This window comes from Paroedura picta, chromosome 6, assembly GCF_049243985.1.
Source record: "Paroedura picta isolate Pp20150507F chromosome 6, Ppicta_v3.0, whole genome shotgun sequence".
Classification (NCBI taxonomy): domain Eukaryota; kingdom Metazoa; phylum Chordata; class Lepidosauria; order Squamata; family Gekkonidae; genus Paroedura; species Paroedura picta.
The window spans coordinates 4,419,201-4,432,669 of record NC_135374.1 but is presented as its reverse complement, the minus strand read 5'-3'; the positions used below and the strand labels follow the sequence as shown (position 1 = coordinate 4,432,669).

The window sequence follows — 13,469 nt, the reverse complement described above, 5'->3', positions numbered from 1 at the left end:
TTAAAACCTAATTTATAACCAATTTATTTTTCTGTATGTAATTTGTGGAACTGTTGTTTCATTTTGCCCTTACTTGCTCTGAGACAACTACAGAAAAGTGGGATACAAAAATAAAATTATCATTGCTATCGGTTCTCCCTTCCTGTTTGTTGAGGGCAAAGCGACGGCTTCGTTTGCCATCAGTAACACCACCAGGAAGCCAAGTCTGATTGCTTACGTGGCGCGGTGATCCCTGATTGCCTGGGACTACACAGACTGGCAAGGCTCAAGACTAGATTCAACATCGGGGCTATTTGTACAAGACCTTAAATCTGGGCTCTCAATAGAGTGAAGTGGTTAAGAGCAGCGGCTTCTGATCTGGACAAGTGGATTAGATTCCTCGCTCCTCCACGCACAGCCAACTGGGTGACCTTGCGCTCGTCAGAGTCCTGATAGTGCTGTTCTCTCAGAGCAGCTCTGGCAGAGCTCTCTCACTTGACACTTCTTCATTGGACACCTTTTTCCTGGGACCCACCAAATCTTTTTTTTTTTTTACATGGGCGGAGCAAGATGGCGTTTTTCCCCCCCTAGCATGGCTAATGATTGGCAGGGCAGATTGTTTATTTATTTTTTTTCTTAAGTGGCTTTTTGCTGCAGCTGTCACCACAGGCCCCAGGATCCTGACTGCGTTATTGAGGAGAAGCTGTGTTTACACAAGCAAATATTAAGAAACAAGATGTTCGTTTCAAAAGCATCCTGTCCAACAGAGCTCCCGTCTGACATGCCGGCAAGTTGGAGTTAGGCTTATGCCTGAATTCGCTCGCTGACGTTTTGTGGCTGGCCCCGCCTCCTGTGGCAACCATTTTGACACTGCCGGCCTTGAGCGCAAAAGGGTGGGGGGAAACCCTGCCCTAAATGGTAACGGCGCTGGTTAGAGTCATTCGTGCAATGGGCTCTGCAGATAAAGGACGAGTCTTAGAAGTTTATGATGAAATTTGGTCTCTAGTGGGCTTTAAAGTGCGTGAAGAAGAGCTGTTTTTCTGGACCCCGCTTTTTACTATTGGAAGGAGTCTCAAAGTGACTTATAATCGCCTTCCCTTCTTCTCCCCACAACAGACACCCTGTGAGGGAGGGGAGGCTGAGAAAGTTCTGAGGGAACTGCTGAGAGCCCTGAGAGAACTGGGAAAGGTACAAGTTCACCCAGCTGGCTGCATGTGGAGGACGAGAGGGGAATCCAGCCCAGTTCTCCAGATCAGAGGCCACCACTCGCACCCAATGCTCCACATGTTGCCAACTGGGTGACCTTAGGTTCATCACAGTCCTGATAGAGCAGTTCTATCAGAGCTCTTTTAGCCACACCTACCTCACAGGATGTATGTTGTGGGGAGAAGAAGGGAAGATGATTATAAGCCACTTTGAGACTCTTTCGGGCAGTGAAAAGTGGAGTGTAAGAAAAAACTCTTCTTCCTCTCTTCCCCCCCGACTTAAGTCGCTTATTGTAAAACATCCATAGCTCAGAACCAACAGGCAATTTTAATTCTTCTTACTTATTCTAATCTTAATTTTATCTAATTATGATGATGTATTATGCATTGTTTTATGACCAAAACTAGCAGGAAAGTCCATTTTTGGAAAAATACAATGAGTGCTAGTCACCCATCAACCCCCAGCTGGCCAGGCCCACCGAGGCCTGGGGAGGCCACTCGGGGAGGGAGGGAGTGCTGGTGGGGCTCCTTCCCCTCCGGCCTGCAGTCCCAGGCCATCCCCCCCCAGCTCCCACTCTCTGGCTGGCTGACCTTTCAGTCAGTCCAGTGGAGCAGGCTGGCACTTCTTCCACATGGAGGAAGTTGGAGGAGGATGCCTCCAGGGGCGGGACAACCGACCTGGTTGGCCATTCATCGGACGGACAGCCAATCAGGTAGGCGGTGAGTCCCAACTCCTCCCACCACCCCAGCAGGGCTTTATTTATGTTACAGATGTTTGTATATTTGCTGATATTCACCGTCCCGGCTAGTCCAATAGGGACAGCATACAAATCAAGCAATAAATAAATAAATATTTTAAAAACAGCTTATGCCATTAGTTCTTCTCTAGCCCTTACGCTAACCGACAGAGGGACCCTTCCCCCCACGACTGCCCCACACATACCCCCAAGAGAGACATGGAACTCACAGCCTGCTGCGGGATGCCCGAACTCAGCACCGTTTCCAGGGTGATGTTGAGGAAAGCGCCGTAGAACGGGTGATCCCAGGGCAAGGCCTGGAGGTTCAAGAGGACAGTGGCGTTGTCCCGGACCAACTCCAGCATGTCGGACAGCTTACAGACGGATTGGTTCCTGGCTTGCTTGACGTCGGAAGCCGAGAGAGATCCGGCGGTCCAGAAGGGGTCGTCCTGGGAGGACAGAAACGGCAACAAGGGGGGTTGAGCCGCAACGGGGCGTGGTGAGCGTGCCTGTCCTAATACGCCACAAACTGCAGCTTAGCGAGGGCAACTCAAATCGGCGTTTGAAACCCTGGTTCAAAAGTGGGCCCAATCCCTACCAGCGTGGTGTCATGGTTAATAGCAGTGACCGCTAACCTGGTGAGTCAGGTTTGATTCCCCACTCTTCCTCCAGATGCAGCCAGCTGGGTGGCCTTGAGCCAGTCACAGTTCTCTTAGGGCTGTTCTCACAGAGCAGTTCTTTCAGAGCTCTCTCAACCCCGACTACCTCACAGGGTGCTTGTTGTGGGGAGAGGAACAGAAGGTGATTGTCGGCCAATTTGAGACTCCTTCGGGTAGAGAAAAGGGGGGTCTAAAAATGAGCTACTACCTCAGTTCTGCTGTCAGCGCGTTAAATTACAGATTTGGAGGATTCAACCTGAAATATGCAGCGTCACGTGTAGGGCTGGCCTACGGGTTCATTGACACTCTTCTCTTTGAGGTTCTCCTTCCCTCAGAGACTTCACTTCTCATCCTCAAACCTCCCTCCCCAGTTTCGAAGGGCTCCAAAACGGCTTTCCAAACTAACCAACCAACCAACCGTGGAACCAGAGCTGGGTGGGTCATCTAGTCCAACCCCCTGCAGAACGCAGGAAACTCACATCTGCCTGCTCACTCACAGGGACCCCAATGCCATGCCCAGATGATGCCCCCCCCAAAGAAAACAAAAAATAAAAAGATGATCTTCCCAGGCTTGCTCGTCAGATTCTGGGCCGCTACCTACGTGCTGCTCTTTCAGACCTGATTCGGATCTGTCCCTCTTCTGGGCTGTTGTGCAAAAGGGAAGGACGCCTTATCTGACAAAGCAGATGGACAGGGTCAAATTCCCAGGGGAACTTTGACAAATAAAAGTCCTTTGTGGTATCTCCAACACTCAGCTGTGGTCACGTGGCCTTAGGAGCACGGGGGCGTGGCTAAAATGAAGAACGGCACCCAGATATCCATTGCTCTTAACAGGGCTCTGAGGGATCTAGGTGATGCCCCTCCCCCTTCCCCGCGCCGTGGCACTGGCAGCTTTGGGCTTGAATGGCCACTTTGGCGGCTCAAGGGCACAACCCCATCCCCGAGCTTTTGGCATTCTTTTCTGCAGGAAGTTCTCTGATGCCCTCAGCCGTTTCAGGGATGTCCATCAGCACATGTTGGAAGTACCAATGTTGGATGATGCGCATGGGATGACCCACAACCCAGTTTGGCTCCGGAGGGGGGTCTACTGCTTTGGACGGTCAGCCATGTCGATCTGAAGGGCCTCTTGTGGTGCAGAGTGGTAAGGCAGCTGACATGCAGTCTGAAGCTCTGTTCTTGAGGCTGGGAGTTCAATCCCAGTAGCCGGCTCAAGGTTGACTCAGCCTTCCATCCTTCCGAGGTCGGTAAAAGGAGTACCCAGCTTGCTGGGGGGTAAACGGTAATGACTGGGGAAGGCACTGGCAAACCACCCCGTATTGAGTCTGCCATGAAAACGCTGGAGGGCGTCACCCCAAGGGTCAGACCTGACCCGGTGCTTGCACAGGAGATACCTTTACCTTTACCATGTCAGTCTGAAGTAGAAATGTTTCATTCGAGTCTGGCAGCACTTCGAAGATGAACAAAATGGGGGGGGGGGGTTTGAGAGTCAAAGGAAGGGAACTTTGACGCTCCAAAAGTTCATACGCCCCAAATCTTCTTGGTCTCCCGGTGGGCTAGAATTTAAAGGCATCCTCTACTGTTGCCGGCAAGGATGCTTTGAGCACAACAGGCCCGGCCGGGGCATTTTGTTCAGGTGAATCCATCAAAAGTTCAACGAGCAACCCTGAGAATGCTTAGGGCTACTTTAGGATGCTCTGGGCTGATCCTGCGTTGGGCAGGGGGTTGGACTAGATGGCCTGTGTGGCCCCTTCCAACTCTATGATTCTATGATTCTATGACTAGATGGCCTGTTTGGCCCCTTCCAACTCTATGATTCTATGATTCTATGACTAGATGGCCTGTTTGGCCCCTATGATTCTATGACTAGATGGCCTGTTTGGCCCCTTCCAACTCTATGAATCTATGACTAGATGCCCTGTTTGGCCCCTTCCAACTCTATGATTTTATGATTCTAGAAATCCTTCTGGGGGAAGATCTTTGTTTCTCTTTCTCCCGCATCGCGGGGAACCGCATGCTCAGAAACCGCTTGAGGATTCTGCCCAGGGGCAAGCAGGCGCACTGCCCTGTGCACGGCCGCCTTACGCACCTCGAAGAACCACTCGCCGGCGTTCAGAGCCTCGAGGTCCGTCCAGTTGAACATGGAAGGATGCTCAGAGGCCAGCTCTGGGAACAGCTCCTCCACGTTGGTGGTCCTCCGCAGCGTCCTGTCGTGCATCAGGAAAGGCACCCCGTCGTAGCTGGAGGAGAGAATGGAACAGGTCTTGGAAATGAGGACGGCCAAGGATCACCCTGGAAATTCCCAGCTACTCCCCCCTTTCCCAAATGATCTCTGCTCTAAACGAGGATTTCTCGACCAGGGTTCTGTGAAACAGACGGCCCCGGAGGCATTTCCCGAATGGGTGGGGGGCTAATCAATTTTTAATATATTTAAAAAATTTGTTAAACATTTCTTAGATGATATGACCATATGTGGTCATGTTGACCTCCCCCCCACCCCACAAATAGCCAATGATAGGCCTGGAGGGGGCGGGAAGGGGAGGGGCCCTTCCAAGGTGGGCGTGTCCACAGCTCTGCTTCCCAACCATATTCTGCATGATTGAGCCATTTACGGAGTTTCTTGAAGGTTGACGGATATTTCAGGGGTTTCTCAAAGGTAAAATAGTTTCAAAGCCCCAGAATTCCGCAGGGCCTGCAAAAGGGGGCTCCTCCGGCAGGCATTCGGCTGAGGTTAACCCAACCTCAAATCCTGCCCTCCATGACCTGAACGTTTCTGACCTCCCTAGAGGCCCTGCTAAAGTTGTTCTACTGAAATTGTTCAAGGAGTTAATTATGGTAACCCGTTAAACTTATATTTACTGTTGGAATTGTCACTGAACTATTGTTGTGAGTGTTATTAATGTATAATAATGTCCCCATGTAAACCGCCCTGGGCCGTATGGGAGGGCGGCATAAAAACCTAAGAGAATGAATGAATGAATGAATGAATGAATGAATGAATGAATGAATGAATGAATGAATGAATGAATGAATGAATGGAAAGGTTGCACTGGCAGGCGCTCGTGGGAATTGTAATCCACAGGCATCTGGAGAACCGCAGCTTGGTCACCCCAGCTAAAAGATTCAACCCACGGTCAATGTCCTATCTGTGCCTTAGCAAACAGGGCCAGTGACACAGCTGAGCCCTAGAAAAGTAACTGAAGCGCCTGAGATGGGGTGAAGAACACACACACACACAGACACACACACACTGCACAAGCCATCTTCATCAACAGGGGCGGCCAAACGGTGTCTCTCCAGATGCCCATGAACTACAATACCAATGAGCCCCTGCCGGCTGGCAGGGGCTCATGGGTATTGTAGTCCATGGGCATCTGGAGAGCCACCGTTTGGCCGCCCCCGATCCCCAGAGGGATTCCCTGTGGGCACCAGTCTCTACAAGCACCTTTCCTGACACCCACCAGGTGGGTTTAAAAAGCAGGTGGTGCTCCCGCCCAGCAGGGCTTCTGATTGGCTACTGGACACCTGATAGGCCACGCAAATTAAAATAATGCATTTGGGGTGGCAACGGCCACCCCAGTGTTGGGCTTTATCCTCCCTCTCTTTCCCCTAGAATCCTAGAGTTGGAAGGGACCTCATGGGTCATCTAGTCTAACCCCCTGAACTATGCAGGACACCCTCTTCTTCCCTGCATTCAGGCTTCTTCTGGGTGTGCACATGCGCAGACATTATTCAACTTCCCACGGCATCCCTTTGGTTGCACCCACCGCTCGATGTTAGAATCCCGAAGGTGAGAGGAGGGCGCACTTGCCTGATCACCACGTCCGCCTGCACCCCGTAGATTTTCTGCTCCACCGCCTTCTGGAAGGACATCAGGGTGTTTTCGGGCGCCAACTGGGGAAGCGGACAAACAGGGAGAGGTTCACAACTCACAGGTTGTCAAACTGGACACCGAACGGGGAGGAAAGGTGGCCAGAAATGGACTCTATTGGGGGCAGCTGACAGTAGTTTAAAAATCCATGCCAAATATATAAATATATATATATACGTATATACCATTTTAATTTAAAACCATATCTGTTAAAAACGAGCAAACACGTTGAGAGCCAGGATTGTAAACCGCTTGGAGACTCTTCCGGGCAGTGAGCTGCGGGGTATAAAAGCCAACTCTTTTTCAATTTGACTTCTCTGGGACCGGGAATCTTGAGCAGATTTGTGCGCTCCATCAGCTGGGGTCACCATGGGTTGGTTGTGACACAATGACACTTCTCTCTCGCTCTCTGTCTCTCTCTCTCTCTCTGTCTCTTTCTCATTCTGACTCAGCCACACACACACCAAGCACGCCGACTGCTTTCCCCGAATGCAACAAAAATACATATCGAGAACAGCATAAAAAAAAAAAAACACAGACACACAAACAATTAACACTGCCAAATTTCAAAAGGTCACGGTGCTGCGTGGGGGAAGCGAGCCGGACGTATTTGCACCTGCCCTGCGGAGGCAGGTTTGTACGGAAGGGGGAAACAAGCGTCTCTTAAGGTCAAACCAGAAAGCGAACTGCTTCTACAAAAGATTAAACAGGGCCGGAAAGGATTAGGAAGCTTGAACAAACCTGCAGGGAGGGAGGGAGGGAGGGAGGGAGGGAGGCGAGGCTGGGCTGGGCTGGGGGTGCTCTCTCTTCCCCCCACTTAAAAACCTGGATTCCAGAAGGAAGGGATATACATTGTGAAAAAGGCCGCTAAATGATCGTATGAAATATGTATTATGATGATAACTAGGGGCCCAGCCCTTTGCATTCAGGAATACAACAGGCACTGGTCAGACCACACCTGGAGTACTGTGTGCAGTTCTGGAGGCCTCACTTCAAGAAGGACGTGGATAAAATTGAAAGGGTACAGAGGAGAGCGATGAAGATGATCTGGGGCCAAGGGACCAAGCCCTATGAAGATAGGTTGAGGGGCTTGGGAATGTTCAGCCTGGAGAAAAGGAGGTTGAGAGGGGACATGATAGCCCTCTTTAAGTATTTGAAAGGTTGTCACTTGGAGGAGGGCAGGATGCTGTTCCCACTGGCTGCAGAGGAAAGGACACGCAGTAATGGGTTTAAACTTCAAGTACAACGATATAGGCTAGATATCAGGAAAAAATTTTTCTCAGTCAGAGTCGTTCAGCAGTGGAATAGGCTGCCCAAGGAGGTGGTGAGCTCCCCCTCACTGGAAGTCTTCAAGCAAAGGTTGGATACACACTTTTCTTGGATGCTTTAGGATGCTTAGGGCCGATCCTGCATTGAGCAGGGGGTTGGACTAGATGGCCTGTATGGCCCCTTTCAACTCTATGATTCTTTGATTACAGGATTCTAGTTTGGGGGGGGGGGGTGGAAGAACTCTGCGGACAGTTGGATCTTATATGCTGCTTTTCCCTACCCGAAGGAGTCTCAAAGCGGCTTCCATTCACCTTCCCTTTCCTCTCCCCACAACAGACACCCTGTGAGGGAGGGGAGGCTGAGAGAGCCCTGAGATTACTAAAGAAGAAGAAGAGTTGATTCTTATATGCTGCTTTTCTCTCCCCAAAGGAGTCTCAAAGGGGCTTACAATCCCCTTCCCATTCCTCTCCCCACAACAGACACCCTGTGGGGTGGGGGAGGCTGAGAGAGCCCTGATATTACTGCTCAGTCTGAACAGCTTTATCAGTGCCGTGGCGAGCCCAAGGTCACCCAGCTGGCTGCATGTGGGGGAGCGCAGAATCGAACCCGGCTCGCCAGATTAGAAGTCCACACTCCTAACCACTACACCAAACTGGCCCTCGGCACGGACCCTGCATGAGTTATGCCACCCATGTGACTTCCAGGGGCCTGGCAGGGAGGTGTGGCCAGCTGGCATCACTTCCAGGGATAGCTGAAGCCTGAAGAATATACTGAGGATTACTCCACGGTCAAAAGGTTGAGAAAGGCTCCCTTTAAAGAGGGAACCGGAACTGGGCCATTCTGCATTTGAAGCGGGGACATGCATGCGCATCAGAAAAGCGCCTTCCTTCATCGATCATCCTGCTCCAGTTTTTCCCTCCCTCCTTCATTCACACACAAGTCCTTACCCATTTGGCTCCTTAGAGCCATGAACAGAGTTACAAGCAACTCTGGCATCCCATCTACCTATTTATTTAGCTGTCTTTCACGAACTCCAAAAGACGAGGAGGGAGAGAAGCTCCCCCTTTCGTGGCACAAAATCTCTTGGAGGTTTTTAATTAGGCGGTCGACGCCTCCCTTGCTATTTTGCGACAGCTGCTAAAAGGAGAGCCTTCCGCGGAGCATATGTTCCTGTTAAGCTCAAGATCTGCAAGTATTAGTGCGAGAATTAGCAACTCTTAGCAGGGGATGCCTTCGACAGAAAGCATTAAAGGTAATGAGGATGGAAAGTAAATACACTCGGCGAGGAGAGGTGAGCCTTAAGCTGCAATGGGGAAAAGGTAATTAAAAATAAAATAAAAGCAAAGCAAAGCAAAGAGAAGATGGTCGTTGTGGGTTTCCCGGGTTGTGTGGCCATGGTCTGGTAGTTATTTACACTGATGTTTGAAAAGTCACTGTGGCTGGTGTCTTCAGAAGTAAAACAAAGCAAGACGGGAATCTTGTGGAGTGTGTGAACAGCTGCTGGTCATTTTATTTACTTCCCGGAGGGGGGGGGGGGAGGAATGTATCACACTCCTGTCTCCTCTGGGAGTCTCCTCTGCAATGGCCTGGAACTAGGAAGCACTATTCCTGCATCTGGGTGAAGTTCATTAGTAAGTCCATTCCTTCCTAATGAACTTGCTAATGAACTCCACCCAGGTAAAGCCCCTGGGAGACTCCGAGATAAGACAAGAATGGGATACATTATCCCCCACCGCCTGAGAAGTAAATAAAATGCCCAGCAATTGTTCACACGTTCCACATATTGGCATGGAGAAATTCCCAACTTGACAAAGAGAAATGTTTCTCACTCTTCCCAAACAGCAGAATTTGAGAGCATCCAGTCAAGCTGATGGGCAAGAGGTTCAGGATGGACAAAAGGAAATAGTACTTTTACAAAGTGAGCAATGGCAATTGGAATAAACAGTTCTAAAAGGGAGAAGAGAGTTCTGGGGCACAAGAATAAAGGTTGAATACAGTGACACCTTTAAGCCCAACTAAATTTAATTCTGGGTATGCAGAATTTCATGTGCAGAATTTTGTTCTGTTGCTTCAAACCAACACAGCTGCCCACCTGAATCCATCTGTACTCATTCATTCATTCATTCATTCATTCATTCATTCGGATTTATTATTATTAATAATAATTCAATTTATTCCCCGCCACTCCCTGACGGCTCGTGGTGGGTTACAACAACTGGGTAAAAATCCCCTAAAACTCCCAATTAAAACCCCAGAATAAAAACACACACAAATTTATCAACCACAAAAAAGATACACGGCAGAAAAAACAATGCCTCAAATCTCAGTTATCCCAACATATTAAGGAGGAGTGGGAGAGAGGAGGGTGAAGATGTTATTAGCAACCGTCATTTCCTGGAAGTTTTGACAGGAGGATAATATTGTCTATCAATGGCTACTAGTCTTGGTGACTGAGGGGAACCTCCACATTCAGAGGCACTAATCCTCTGGATGCCAAAGCCAGAAGTCAGCACCAGGGGAAGCCTCAGCCTGCATACCCTGTGCTCGTCCAACGCTGTGAGGCAGGGTGCTGGACTGGATGGGCCCTCCCTGGTCTGACCCAGCAGGGCTTTTCTGACATTCCTTTGTTAGTACCAGCAGCATGTCTTGCAGGCAGGCGACGGCTAACCACCTCTGCAAGTCTCTTACCTTGACGTGGCTCTCTCCACCCACCACCCTTCCCTTTCATTGCCTGCGCCCACGAGGCGATGCCCGCGTACCATGGGAGCGCCCCGGTGACCGATGACGGAGGGCTTGGGGGTGAGGTCCTTCCTCTCCATGATGCACGGGGAGTAGATGGAGAGGGGTAGGAGGTAAAGCCCAAGGACCACCGCAAAGTAGGCCGTGAACGTCAGCATCTGGGAACCTGGAGGCAAAGGAACACGCCGGAAGAAAGAAGCCGTGAAGTGGCTGGGTCAAGACATGGAGGCTCCCAAAACAGCTGGCTTTTCCAACCCACCCCGCCCCTCACCCACACCAGCAAGTACGTCCCAACACCACTTAGCCGGCCTGCAGGAGGAGAGGACATCAGCAAGGTCGTCATTGGTGACTATGATGATCCACACATTCATAGACATTGGTCATTCAAAGTTCTGACCTGGATAGCCCAAGCTAGGCCAACCCTGTTGGCTCTTGGGCACTAAGCAGGGCCGACCCTGGCTAGTAATGGGATGGGAGTCCTCCAAGGATTTGGGTGGAAGTTCCTCCAAGGAACTCTAGGGGTCATGGCACCGAGGCCAGCAATGGTATAGCCACTTCTGAATGTCCCTTGCCTGGCTGCCAGTTAGCAGGGGCATGTCACCCCTGCTTTCTGCTCCCCGCCATATTGGGTGGGGAGCAGAAAGCAGGGGATTAAATTGCTCCCGGTCATTTGAATCAGCCATTCCAACCAAGCAGCTGAGTGTCGGGAGCCCCCCTCCTCCTCAGCTGCTTTTTGTGAAGAGGCACCGTGAGCCCCCACGAACAGCATCAAAAATTCGCAATGTTCACGAGCATAGCCTCACAAACCATGAACTGCCCAAAATTCGTGACGAACTTTAGTTTCCTCCGGCGGTGTGTGCCCTCCCTAATGGTACGGACACAGAAAAAGAGCAGCTTGGCTTCATTTATGTGGACAAACAGCATGAAGGAGTCTCTGCATATATACATCTTGCGAAACCCTAAAATCAAAGGAGGCTTCTGCAAACGGGGACTTTGTGTTTTCCCCATTCTGGGCTGCAGATACAGCACAGTGGCAACAGGACTTCTGCGGGACAGGTTTCCCTGCCCTGACCTGTCCAGATTGGCCATCTGTTCCCCTCCTGGGGCCACCATTTTCATAACCTTTTGCTCTTTTACTGGGGTCTCACACCTGCCTGCTCCAAAGCCCCAAATTAATATAACTTGTGAGAGGAGAAAGGGGAAAAAAAACTAATGATGTATTACAGCAGTGGTTCTCAACCTGGGGGTCGGGACCCCTTTGGGAGTCGAAGGACCCTTTCACAGGGGCCGCGATAGGGCAAGCAGCCATCCACACAACAGCCTTGCGGGGTAGATCGAGACAGAGCGTTGGTCTGTCTGGAGCGGCAGAAAAGAGCAAGATTGGCAGGGTGGGACTGAACTGAGAAACCCAATTGGAAAAAAGCAATTTGTATACCATCGTGAACAAGGGATCTTCACGCCATGGGTCAGTTTCGGTTTAATGTCTGTGAAAGAACCCTTGCATCATTTTATGGTTGGGGGTCCCCCCAACAGGAGGAACTGGATTAAAGGGTCGCGGCATTAGGAAGGTTGAGAACCACTGTATTACAGGGATGAAGCAGAAGACCCTTTTCCTCCTTGCGAATAAAATACAAATACAAATCCTTGTTTTGCTCTTCGTTCCTGTTACGCCAGTAAGGGCTCTGCATTTGCAATCTTTCCTCCAGCAGAAGGTCACGTGTTGTTTGCTGCTCGGCAGTGCCCTGCATTCAGACACGGTGAGCAGCTACGCAAGGCCAGCACCCAAAGGCGAAAAGAAACGAGGAAAGGCAAGCGAGGGAAACCACGACTCACCGGCGCGTTCTGCTCTCGCGACCTCCCCGGAGATCAGCCACGACAGAGCGGTGACGGCAACCAGGGCTCCGATGTGCAGGAAGGGGGCTGTTGCCTAGGGGGAAGAGAGCCTTTGGTAAAACGCTCGCAAGAGAAATGCATTTTGGTGCATGTGGCATGGCTGTGAAAGGTACACCAAGGTGGATCCTGCACTGAGCAGGGGGTGGGACTAGATGGCCTGCATGGCCCCTTCCCACTCTAGGATTCTAGGAGTCTAGTTCAGCCGTGGAAGGGGCTGCCTAAGGAGGTGGGGAGCTCCCCCTATCTGGCCCTCTTCAAGCAGCGGCTGGACAGATCCTTCTCCTGGATGCTTGAGGCTGATCCTGCACTGAGCAGGGGGTGGGACTAGATGGCCTTCATGGCCCCTTCCCACTCTAGGATTCTAGGAGTCTAGTTCAGTTGTGGGATGGGCTGCCTAAGGAGGTGGGGAGCTCCCCCTATCTGGCCCTCTTCAAGCAGCGGCTGGACAGATCCTTGTCCGGTATGCTTCAGGCTGATCCTGGGTTGAGCAGGGGGTGGGACTAGATGGCCTGGATGGCCCCTTGCGACTGTAGGATTCCATGATTCTATGAAAGCATGGCAGAAATCAGTCAAGAACTATAAAACGAATAAGGGCCAAAAAGAAGAAGAGTTGGTTCTTATATGCCCCTTTTCTCTACCCGAAGGAGGCTCAAAGCGGCTTACAGTCGCCTTCCCATTCCTCTCTCCACAACAGACACCCTGTGAGGTGGGTGAGGCTGAGAGAGCCCTGAGATTACTGAAGAAGAAGAAGAGTTGGTTCTTATATGCCGCTTTTCTCTACCCGAAGGAGTCTCAAAGCGGCTTTCAATCTCCTTCCCTTTCCTCTCCCCACAACAGACACCCTGTGAGGGAGGGGAGGCCGAGAGAGCCCTGAGATTACTGAAGAAGAAGAAGAGTTGGTTCTTATATGCCACTTTTCCCTACCCAAAGGAGGCTCAAAGCGGCTTACAGTCGCCTTCCCATTCCTCTCTCCACAACGCACACCCTGTGAGTTGGTTGAGGCTGAGAGAGCCCTGATATTCCTGCTCAGTCAGAACAGTTTTATCAGTGCCATGACGAGCCCAAGGTCACCCAGCTGGCTGCATGTGGGGGAGCGCAGAATCGAACCTGGCATGCCAGA

At 50.9% G+C, this 13,469-nt stretch overlaps 1 protein-coding gene across 4 annotated transcripts in view; it reads right to left on the bottom strand.

Annotated features, from left to right (window-relative positions):
• GDPD5 (glycerophosphodiester phosphodiesterase domain containing 5) overlaps positions 1 to 13,469 on the bottom strand; it is a 119,212-nt gene that overhangs the window by 18,551 nt on the left and 87,192 nt on the right. For all 4 annotated transcript variants that reach the window (XM_077341237.1, XM_077341236.1, XM_077341239.1 and 1 more), the window contains exons 7-11: positions 12,290 to 12,383; positions 10,477 to 10,622; positions 6,389 to 6,471; positions 4,667 to 4,817; positions 2,152 to 2,370 (exon numbers count right to left, since the gene is read on the bottom strand). In XM_077341237.1, coding sequence (XP_077197352.1) covers positions 2,152 to 2,370; positions 4,667 to 4,817; positions 6,389 to 6,471; positions 10,477 to 10,622; positions 12,290 to 12,383 — 693 coding nt within the window. The remainder of the gene's footprint in view (positions 1 to 2,151; positions 2,371 to 4,666; positions 4,818 to 6,388; positions 6,472 to 10,476; positions 10,623 to 12,289; positions 12,384 to 13,469) is intronic.